Below are 11,829 nucleotides of genomic sequence, written 5' to 3'. Positions count from 1 at the left end.
TAAACAAGGGTTGAGTGATGTTGGGGCAAAAAAAATCTTAACTTCACATATACTATTGAGCTGAACTGGAAGTGACAAGACCAGGAATGAGATCTTCAGGTCATGGTAGATAGTTTGATGAAGATGTCAACCCAGTGTGCAGTGGCTGTGAAAAGGCAAGATCCATGCTAGGAATCATTAGGAAAGAAAATCAGAGAACCATAGAATTGGAAGGGACCTTGAGAGTCATCTAGTCCAACCCCCTGAAATGAGATGGAGGGAGAATGGATTCACTGCTGGGTAGTTTAGCAATGATCTCTCTCTGACCCACCCCAGCCACACACACCACAGAAAGGCTGAAGTTATAATGGGGGGGGGGGACCCAACACAAATTTTATTAATGCAAACAGTGGTTGGGACAGACAATATTGAAGATGCTTGTTCAGTCCAGCCCAGAGATTGAGGCTCTGTTCCATTGACTGTGCCAAAAACACACACCAGCAAAGTCACTTACAGCAACCCCCGCAGAGAAGGGTGGGAGTGTGGCCCTGGCAGGGGCTTAGAAGGCACCCATCAAATGTAGGCTGCAAACGAAGAAACTCTGATGAGGGTGCCTTTCTCAGCATCAATTCGGGACCATTCCCGGTCACACCACACTCCCAGTTCGACAAAACATGTTGTAAACAGAGAAGTAGTCCTTTGGATAGTTTGCTATGCAGAAGTTGCTAGGCCAAAGCACCGCAGAGGTAAAAAAAATAACTGGGGCCACCATAACTCAGGGGTCTGGGGACTGGGGAAACTGGTCCATAAACTCCTTGCTGGCAAGGAGAACCATTCAGGCACACAAGTCCAGTACAGAAGAAGGAGATTCATTTATATCATCATCCTGTAGAGAAGACTCTGTCCATCACCAAAAGTAAGGGTTGAAAAAAATAGTCCCATTAGTTGGGTCGTGTTCCATACCTGAACAGAGGACAGCATTTTGCAGGGTCAGGGGACATAGCAGGTTGGAAGGATCCAGACTTTTCCTCTAAGATTACTTTATTACTTAGTAAGTAAAAGGACTGCAGGGCTTATAGCAATTCCACGTCACTTTCTGCAAAGTCTAGAATAATATATTGTGGCCAGACTAGGCGAGGAGTTAAGGAACACCCAGTCTTGGAAGGAGCAGGTTAAAAAGGAAAAGGAAACACAGATGGGAAGTGGGAAGAGCCCTTAGGTGGAAGGAGATATTGCCAGACAGACTCTTTCTAAGTAAAAATGCATTGTGGGTTTTGAGGGGAGGGGGAGAGGAATGACCAGAAACAGCACAGAGGAAAATCAGGCCCACTGACTGGGCTGGGTGGGGATGGGGAAGCACATCAAGGGCACATCCTGATCCAAGGTGCTTAGACCGCAGCTTTGGCCCGTGTGGTGTGACATTTTCTACACAGCACGTGCCCGTCCAGGGGGAAACAGCCATTGTCATCTGCTTCGATGGAAAGGGGCTTCCCACAATCCTGAAAAAGAGAGGAAGAAAAGGGAGAATCAACGCCACTGAGGCGGCAGAAATGTCAACGAGGGACTGGCGGGAAGGGGAGAAGGGAATTGGCTCACCTCACAGCGGTAACATTTCATGTGGAAGTTCTTCTCCAGGGCTACCACGCGGACGGTCTCATCCTTTCCGGGCTCTGGCATGATGGGCTCAGCACACACAGAGCATCGTGGAGCGTATTTTCTGCAAGCACAGAAGAGGCGGTATGAGGACTCGAACTTTCGGTTTCAATCTTCTAGGCGAGACTTGCCCCGGTCATGTCACGAAGGTCCCAGGTGAAGTGGGAGGAAGAATACGCAGGAAATGAAAGAGGAGGTCACCCACCTGTGATAGTCGTCCACGCAATGTGGCTGGTTGGCTTTGTCCACAATGAAGGAGGCTCCCTCGAGCGCTTTGTGGCACACCACACAGGTGAAGCACTGAGGGTGGTAGGAATTGCCCGTGGCGCGCAACATCCTGTCTGTGATCGTTTGCTTGCACACACAACACTTCTCCAGGGTGCCCTGAAGAACAAAAACAGGGTCAGAAATGAAGAGGCCTGCCCTCCAGAAACGGAACCATTTGTGGAGACATGTCAGAGGAAGAGATTATAGGGTGCACTCAATCCCTGAGCTGTGGGGCACAGGCTGCCTCATGAACGTTCCCTACTTTAAGGTGAGACACTGACAAACGTACAGAACAGATATCAATGTATGGGGAAATGATCCATAATGAATTGGGGGGGGGGATGTTTTAATGTACATTCCCCAAAAAACCCAGAGTCCTTTCTGTTGGGGATAATTCAGACTGAAATTCCCAGGTGTCAAAAAAGGTTATTTAGGTATGCTACTACTGCAGCCTGTGTTTTGTTAGCCCAAAAATGGAAAATGAGCGAGGTCCCAACTAAAGAATAACACAAACCTAAGTTGACAGAATATGCACAACTTGCAGAATAAGAGAACAAGAAGAACGTAGGTTTAAAGAGGTTTGGAAAACGTTTACTAAATATATGGGAAATAATTGTGCACAGCTGAAAACGCTGGCAGAGTTAAGATAAATTCAACAGTGTAAATAAGTTTTGATGGATGCAATAATGGAATAGTGATTGGTAATAGTGGAATAATAGTGATACCGGCATCTCAAGATGAATTGACCCCACCTTGACCACCTGATCCAAGAAATGGACTAATATCTGAGGTACCTAAACACGTGAAGAACGGCTGTTTTTAATGAAAGTTGCTTCCTTTCATAATGAACTTCTGAATGGTTTCTTCTGAACAATGTCAGTATAGGAAATAGGGCAACTTTTTCGTTCGGGAAACTAGCCCAAATAATGAAATCCCGACCAGACAAATTAAAAGAGAAAAAAGATGAAGAACTCTAGCTGGTTGCCGAAGCAAGATGTGGCGGCCATTTTAAGACATTCCAAAATTCGCTTGGGGAAAACAAGCCCTCTGCTGCTGAGGTAACGCCAGAGCATGGCTCCTTCCAAAATGCCCTGATGATTGTGATTGGCCACCCTGCATAGGAGCCAACTCCTAGGGGCTGAGGTCTCTTCGGACCCCCCACAACAAAGTATTTGCTCCCCCCCACAAACATTGATAGGCAGTACCATTGAAATGGTGTGTGTTCACTGTGACATGTCATTGATTAGGTGGGGCGGAGCTTACCTGTGTCCCGTCCCCTCCATATTTTATTCAAGAAGGCGCCCCCTGCATTTCACTCACCGCATAGCACTCCTCGCAGAAGGGCTTTTCGTCCACGTTGTAGAACTGCTGGCCCTGCAGCTGCTTCTCACACTTGAAGCAGGTGAAACACTCCACATGGAAGAGCTTGTCTAGGGCACGGACAGCCGGCTGCGTCCGCGACAGGGCTTTGTGGCACAGGCCACACAACTCTGCAGCGGCAGGGAGAAGGGGGAGAGAAAAGAGGACTGTGAGAGGCTGCTGGCAGGTCATATCTCCACGCCATACGTATCTATGCCTCCAGGCAAGAAAGGGGAAGAAGAAGAAGAGTTTGGATTTGATATCCCGCCTTTCACTCCCTTTAAGGAGTCTCAAAGCGGCTAACATTCTCCTTTCCCTTCCTCCCCCACAACAAACACTCTGTGAGGTGAGTGGGGCTGAGAGACTTCAGAGAAGTGTGACTAGCCCAAGGTCACCCAGCAGCTGCATGTGGAAGAGCGGGGAAGCGAACCCCGTTCACCAGATTACAAGTCTACAGCTCTTAACCACTAAACCACACTGGCTCTCTGAACACAGCTACCATCTCCATAAGAAGAAGATTGTAGCATTCAGCAGCAGAGAGCTGAGCGGAGGGAAAGACATCAGCCCCCAAACCTCTGTGCGTCTGGTTTCTGATGAAGGCACCGTAGCAGAGAGAAAGAGGGGGGGGGGTGGCAACAGTAGACCGAAATCCCATCCACTCTCCATCACTGGCACATGCAAAATATTTAATGTACACACACACCAGAATTGGTGGCCTCTGCATGAGGAGGTTGGTCCATGTCCTTCATGAGCTTCTGGGTCAACATCTCCAGTTCCTCAACCTCTTTCATGGTCAGGACAGAGTTGCCCCTGGGAGGGTCTGATCCAGTGTTCACAAAGGGCGCCGGGTTACGCTGGACAAAGAAATCAAGAGTCACTGAGACCGGAACTTCCCTCCTGCTAGCCTCTCAGACACCACATATTCCAGGGAACAGATATACGCTCAAGATCACTTAGTATGGCCAAGCCATCCTTTAACATTGTTCTGCAACGCAGATATTCCTCTGCCTGTCCACACATGGTTTTTTCCCCGTTATCTAGCCTGTACCCTTCCTTCTCCCTGCTGAGACACCACCTTGCAGCTCACAAGATTTTGAAAAGTTTCCTTTTCCTGTAATAACTGTATTGATGAAGAAACTTCCTTTTGAGGAACTTCTGTCCTCCGTTTGCTTTGCAATGGTTTTGTTGGATTGAAAGATTCAACAGACACAGTTTTACCTGTGCCCAGTGCTCTTTTGCAACTGCCCTCAATAGAACGGGCTTAGTTGTTAAGCTGGCAGAGGGGAAATCTCTCTTACCAATACAAGCACAGAGGAAGAGAAAGAATGTAGCTTCATCCTTCTGGGAGCCCACCAACCCACAAATCTTACTGAGGCCTCTCTTTTAAAATGGCTGCTAGGAACTACAGCAACAGATGTGGGATCCAGCCAGATTTGATTTATTGCTGACTGGTATAGCTCAGTCGGCAGAACATGAGACTCTCAATCTCAGGGTCGTGGGGTTCCAGCCCCACATTCGGCAAAAGATCTAGATCATGGGTAGGCAAACTAAGGTCCGGGGCCGGAACAGGCCCAATCACCTTCTAAATCCGGCCCACGGACGGTCCGGGAATCCGCGTGTTTTTACATGAGTAGAATGTGTCCTTCTATTTAAAATGCATCTCTGGGTTATTTGTGGGGCCTGCCTGGAGTTTTTACATGAGTAGAATGTGTGCTTTTATTTAAAACACATCTCTGGGTTATTTGTGGGGCATAGGAATTCGTTCATTATTATTTTTTTTCAAAATATAGTCCAGCCCCCCACAAGGTCTGAGGGACAGTGGACCAGCCCCCTGCTGAAAAAGTTTGCTGACCACAGATCTAGATGACTCTCGTTGTCCCTTCCAACTCTATAATTCTACAGTGGTACCTCGGGTTACATATGCTTCAGGTTACATTCGCTTCAGGTTACAGACTCCGCTAACCCAGAAGTAGTACCTCAGGTTAAGAACTTTGCTTCAGGATGAGAACAGAAATCGTCCTCCGGTGGTGCGGCAGCAGCGGGAGACCCCATTAGCTAAAGTGGTGCTTCAGGTTAAGAACAGTTTCAGGTTAAGAACGGACTTCCGGAACGAATTAAGTACTTAACCCGAGGTACCACTGTACTGTACTGTACTGTACTGTACTGTACTGTACTGTACTGTACTGTACTGTACTCTATTCTACTCTACTCTACTCTACTCTACTCTACTCTACTCTACTCTATTCATTTATCTGCCTATATATAAATCCTGAATGAAAAGTCCATCCAGCATTGCACACTTTCCTTGTTTCTCCACCGCCCCCCAAGTTGAGATTTATTCCCCACTCACCACGTCTCGCGGGGCAGGCGGTTGTCCAACAGGACGTGGCTTCTCCTGAACCTGTGGCTTTTCTCGATGTTGTGCATAGGTGAAAGCAGGCGGCTGTGGCCTTGGGGCTGGCCCTGCGCCAGAAGCAGGTGGGAAGCGAGGCTGCGGAGGGGTGGCGGCCGCCTGGCGCGGGAAGCCGGACGGGATCCCTGAAGCTGCTTTGGGTACAAATCTGGGGGCCACGGCAATGGGGGGTGGAGTGTATTTGGGGGCTGACGGAGCTGGAGGAGGAGGAGGAGGAGCCGGCGGTCCTGGAAGCTGTGTCGATGGCGAGTCTCTATTCTGCTTCACCCACGGTGGAGGAACAGAAGCCGTTTCTCTCTGCGCTTTCGGCACGTAGCCTGCGCTGGGGCTGGAGGCAGCGTTGGAAGGGAAGGAAACAGGAGCTGAAACATCCTTAGGTGGAGCAATGGTTTCTGGGGAAGCTTTGTGTCCAGAAGCCAGGCCCACGTGAGCCATGGAACCTGGAGATACCTGCAGAAATAAATATGGTTATCAAAGGGGAGAAGAGGCCAGCATCGTAGCATCCAAACCAGACCCATCTTGGTCCAATCTGCTCTCAGTGTGGAGAAGAGGAACAGAGAGGAGATTTGGGGGGAGTACAGGAAAGAGGGGGTTGTTGCAGCCAGAAATTTGTCCACACACCTGCATCCCACAGTGTGGCAAAATCCTACTTATCCCTTGGCAAGCAGATACAGAGGCTTGGCTACTCCAGGGTGAGAAAGCTCACCGGAGAGTAACTTCTCCAGAGACTAGCTTTGTCCTTAACAAAAGCAGGCTTTGGATCCCTAATCCAAGCATAGTGAGCCTGGCTCCATCCTCTGTCTCTCCTGGAGAAACCATAGTTGGTCCCCGGTACTCACTGAGGGGGGTCAACCTATCACTGGGCTGCACCACGTGTGGCTGCCAGTGGGGGCTCGCCTGGCCGAGTGCTCTGTTTTTTTAAAAAATAAAAAAGTTCTCTTCACACAGAAAGCTAGCATGTCAGGCAAAAGGGTCCTACAGTGGCATTGAGCTAGGTTTTACTCAAAGATGACCCATGAAGTGAATGAACATGAGAAAGTTAGGTCTGTTAATTTCAATGGGTTTATTCCTCCAAGTGAAACTTAGCTGAATATCACTCAAGTCTTCTTAACATGCTAATATTTTAAAATATAGATATACCCAGGGCTTTTTTTCATCCAGAATTCACTTCTTGTGAATTGCCATTTTAAGAGAACAAGGGAGGTGTTCATGGTGAGTTCCGGCACGTCTTTTTTTATAGAAAAATAGCAATGGATATACCTTCAAGAACTTTTTGCATGGGGAAGGGGCTCTTCAGTCCTTGGCGCCGTCAGCTGTAGCCTGAAGTGACCAGGCACAGGCTGGCCCCCTCAGTGAGAACGAGGCCTTGGACATGCTACCCTGTTATTGCAGCTCACCCGCGGTTTGAAGGGGTCATTCTTCTCCATGTCATCCAGCATTGAGGACAGAGTATCAATCTCCAAATCAATGCTGCTCATCTTTCCACGGGCCTGCCCCTTCCGTCACGGAGAAGAAAGGAAGTTACATGTTAGAGAGGGTTACCAAGCCCGTCCTGAAGGCTGTCAGTCAACAACAGCCTTTCACATCCGTTGGTTAGTGCACTTAGCAGGAGAGCAACGTGTCGGAAGGGCACAGAGCAAAGGGCAGGAACTTTGAATTGTGGGAGAATCTCGGCTGCTGTGGTTTGCGTTTTCAAAAAGGGAGCTTCCAGCCGCCAGGATGCACTTTGAGATAGAAAAGCTATTCGCCTTTCCCCCTTATTTTTGCAAGATTACAAGGCTGAAAATGAATTGTGTATATTGTCAGCTGCGGCTAAAGTTGACTCACGCCATAGCATAGCAGCAAAAAAACATTGCTGTGCACTAGCTAGCCAGATGGTGGAGATGTCAGGCGCTTATCCTGGCACCAGGCATCTTCACTTGGTCGCAAGTAGCCAATAGTCAGGTGCAAAATGCGCCTGGCCCCTGGCTAATTTCGAACACAGCTCAGAAGTGTATGAGCAACGCCTGGTGAAATCTCAGAAGCCAGATGATTGGCTTAAGATGTATCGCCACTGCTCAGCGCATGCAAAACATAAACCTTTGCTCCTCCCCGAGCCACTGAATCAGAAACGTGCAACACAGTGAAGTATAAAATATATCATATATATATATTGCAGCATATATTGCAGAATTATGTTCCAAGTAAGAGCCATAGCTCAGTGTGCTGGGGAGGTAAAGAGTCCCAGTTAAATTCCTAGCATCTCCAGGAAATTCCAGGGAGATCATCCCTGTCTAAAGCCCTGGGAGACGTTGCCAACAATGCCGAGTCAGATAAGCCAGTCAAAGAATCACAGAATTGTGGATTTGGGACCCACGAGCGTCATCCAGTCCAACCCCCTGCATTGCAGGAATCTCAACTGAAACATCCATGACTGATGGCCATCCAACCTCTGATTTGTACTAAACCAGTTTTGTATAAGGCAGCTCCCTATGTTCCCATTTCAGTTCATTTCACTTTTAATTTGTACACCGCCGTTCTGTATTACTATAAACAAGGTGGTTAACCAGCTGAAGAAACAACTAAATCATCAGCAAAGATCTCTCTCACACACAATCTGATCCAATACAAAGAAGTCACAACTTCAAAATAAACAACTTAAATAAAGCAATATTCAACAATCCATTGGAATATAATAGTAAACAGTAAAATTAAATATCAGCAGATAGGAAATAAGCAGTTTACATTTACCAGTTACAATAAAGAATAAGGAAACTATAATCAATAAAAATAGCAGCAAGTCACAATGCATAAAATACCACAAAACATGCAAAACCATGCAAAAGGATCCAATTGAGAAACAAGGACAACTTATAAAACATTTTTTTAAAAATATCCCTTAACCCCTCTTCAACCATATACCCATTTTTCTGGATTGGTGTGCAACATCATTTCATTTGTATGGCTTACTTACAGTGGTACCTTGGTTCTCAAACTTAATCCGTTCCGGGAGTCCGTTCGACTCCCGAAAACCAAGGTGCGGCTTCCGATTGGCTGCAGGAGCTTCCTGCACTCAATTGGAAGCCACAAAAGCTGCGTCAGACTTTAGCTTCCGAAAAATGTTCGCAAACCGGAACACTTACTTCCAGGTTTACGGCGTTTGGGAGCTGATTTGTTCAACAATTAAGCCATTCAAGAGCCAAGGTACAACTGTTATTTCCCCATCTCTTGGTGCGAAGTTTTAATCTAACGAAGAATGTGAAGGACGCCTGCAATCCTGGAGAAGGCCAGAGGGAGGCGGCAGTTTTCTCACCACCTTCCCATTCTTGGGACCACCTGATCGCTTGCTTATCATGCAGTCTAGAGACCACACCTCAGCACCGCTATGGGCCACACATCGAAACATCATGGGAACAGGAGAACATGGGCGTAGGCAGGATTTTTCTTGGAGGAGGGGGCTGGACTTAGTTGAGGGGGCTGGACTTTTGTTAAGGGGGGCAGAACCAACGTGATTGGTCAATTAGTTAAGTACAGTGGTACCTCGGAAGTCAAACAGAATCCATTCCAGAAGTCCGTTTGACTTCCAAAACGTTTGGAAACCAAGGCACGGCTTCTGATTGGCTGCAGGAAGTTCCTGCAGCCAATCAGAAGCCACGGAAGACGTTTGGGTTCCAAAGAAGGTTTGCAAACTAGAACACTCACTTCTGGGTTTGCGGCATTCGGGAGCCACAACATTTGACTCACAAGGTGTTCAGGATCCAAGGTACGACTGTATTTCTATTGTTTTACTTGATTGGGGGGAGGGCATCTGTCGTCCCGCCCCCAGCTACACCCATGCAGGACAACTATGGCAAAACAGGTCTTTCCCAATAAACCTTCCACTCCCCCCAACCACTGCCATTTGCCCACCTTGACAGCATTAGCCTATATGAATACTCACCTGGGGGGCAGGTAGCCCACTCAAAGCCACGGGTTCCTCCTCCAGCATTGGCGGAGGAGGCGAAGGGAAGACGTCTTCTGGCGCTGGGGGAAATGGCTCCTCGAATGGGGGAGGCGGGGGAGGGAATGCGCTGTTTGAGGAGACAACCATCTCTTCCCCAGGAGGGGGAGGCGGAGGGGGTGGAAGTTCTGTAGGGAACAACAAACGGGCATTATTATTATTATTATTATTATTATTATTATTATTATTATTTCTGTCACAACGCCCCTTGAACACACCCTGTTAAAACCAGCATTTGAAAATCTCCAGGCGCCATTTGCAACTGGCTATCGGCCACTTGTGACCAGGTGAAGATGCCCAGGTGTCAGGATGGCGCCTAATGTCTCCACCATCTGGAGGCGCATGCCTAGGGAATCCTTGGATCTGAACTGTTTTCACTATTAATAATAATTTTTATTTTTTATTTTTTATACCCCGCCCATCTGGCTGGGCTTCCCCAGCCACACTGCGCGGCTTCCAACAAAATATTAAAATACAGTAATGCATCAAACATTAAAAGCTTCCCTAAACAGGGCTGCCTTCAGATGTCTTCTAAAAGTCTGGTAGTTGTTGTTCTCTTTGACATCTGGTGGGAGGGCATTCCACAGGGCGGGCGCCACTACCGAGAAGGCCCTCTGCCTGGTTCCCTGCAACTTGGCTTCTCGTAGTGAGGGAACCGCCAGAAGGCCCTCGGCACTGGACCTCAGCGTCCAGGCAGAACGATGGGGGTGGAGACGCTCCTTCAGGTATACTGGACCGAGGCCATTTAGGGCTTTAAAGGTCAACACATCCTGTAGAATGTTATCTGTTATATCAGGCATCTCCAAACTCGGCCCTCCAGCTGTTTTGGGACTACAACTCCCACCATCCCTAGCTAACAGGACCGGACCAGTGGCTAGGGATGGTGGGAATTGTAGTCCCCAAACAGCTGGAGGGCTTAGTTATATTTTATCTGCACAATGAGGATGAATTTCAAGGGACCCAAAAGTCACACGGTGTTGGAAAAATACGACCTTCGAGCCGTCTGGCCCCAAAACGGTAACTAGGCATACCTAGTCTGAAATCTGAAAGAGGAAACCAAGCCACACACTCCAGAACAAGAAGCCAGCAGCATATCCTTTGCTGACCATGCCAGCAGCACAAAACAAGACCTGCTGCATTCCTGTATCTTCCTGGGAGGAAGGGGGGGGGGACCTCAGCATTTGGCCTTTAGGGAAAATACTGACCCTGCCTACTCTCAAAGGATTACAGCCAGATTACAGCCAGAGGGGAGGCACTCTATCCATGTAAGAATCTGGGCCGCAACAGCAACAACAGATCCCCCCCTGCTCTCTCCCACTCTCCATCATGCAAAACCAAAAAAACAACAACATTAACATAGCGTATTCAGAGTGTTCATATACATTGTCTCATAAATCCTTTCAGGAACTCTGTAAAGCATTCATTCCTATATTGCAGGTGAAATGCAAAGAGAACGTTTGTTTGCCTATAGCAGGCATCCTCAAACTCGGTCCTCCAGATGTTTTGGGACTACAATCCCCATCATCCCTGACCACTGGTCCTGTTAGCTAGGGATGATGGGAGTTGTAGTCCCAAAACATCTGGAGGGCAGAGTTTGGGGGTGCCTGGCCTATAGGCTACCTATCGAGTTTGTGACCGAGGCCAAATTTAACCCCAGAGCCTCCTGGCTCACACCTCTAGGCTACTAAACTACACCAACTCTCATGTTTCCCTGATTTGTATTTTTGCTGGGGAGAAATGGGCATGACAAGAGTTAACCTCAGGTTGACTAAGCAGCACCTATGAGTTCATCCTTGGGCAAAGAAGTGTGAGACGTGGTGTGTGTGTGTGTGTGTGTGTGTGTGTGTGTGTGAGAGAGAGAGAGAGAGAGAGAGAGAGAGAGAGAGAGAGAGAGAGAGAGAGAATGCATACACTTGGGCGTACTATGGCAGTTACAGGGGGGATATTTTTTTTAAAAGGCATTTTATGGCCCCGGCTCCCAGACAGGGTGTTAAAATTCCTACTGTTAGAAAAAGCTGATTAGCAGCTGATGTAATTTCAAGCCTTATTCTACAGCACACTGGAATACAGCACAGAAGCATTTCTGCCGTTCCATCGTATCTTTTAAAAAATATTTCCTTCCACCTTGCGGAACATTTCTGTTATCAGAGGCAAGAAATTAAGAGGGAGGAAAAAACAG

At 47.8% G+C, this 11,829-nt stretch overlaps 1 protein-coding gene across 2 annotated transcripts in view; it reads right to left on the bottom strand.

Moving 5' to 3' along the window:
* Positions 1-336: 336 nt before the first annotated feature.
* Positions 337-11,829, bottom strand: part of ZYX (zyxin) — a 30,217-nt gene continuing 18,724 nt past the window's right edge. The window contains exons 3-10 of one of the 2 annotated variants that reach the window (XM_081845189.1): positions 9,591-9,778; positions 7,069-7,167; positions 5,609-6,121; positions 3,962-4,112; positions 3,220-3,389; positions 1,838-2,016; positions 1,576-1,696; positions 337-1,478 (exon numbers count right to left, since the gene is read on the bottom strand). In XM_081845189.1, the coding sequence (XP_081701315.1) occupies positions 1,368-1,478; positions 1,576-1,696; positions 1,838-2,016; positions 3,220-3,389; positions 3,962-4,112; positions 5,609-6,121; positions 7,069-7,167; positions 9,591-9,778 (1,532 nt within the window). In that variant the 3' untranslated portion in view covers positions 337-1,367. The remainder of the gene's footprint in view (positions 1,479-1,575; positions 1,697-1,837; positions 2,017-3,219; positions 3,390-3,961; positions 4,113-5,608; positions 6,122-7,068; positions 7,168-9,590; positions 9,779-11,829) is intronic. The other variant, XM_081845190.1, reaches the window with a different exon arrangement.

Source organism: Podarcis erhardii (assembly GCF_964252035.2).
Source record: "Podarcis erhardii genome assembly, chromosome: 17".
Classification (NCBI taxonomy): domain Eukaryota; kingdom Metazoa; phylum Chordata; class Lepidosauria; order Squamata; family Lacertidae; genus Podarcis; species Podarcis erhardii.
Note: the sequence above shows the minus strand (reverse complement) of the source record. Positions and strands in the feature narration are given on the sequence as shown.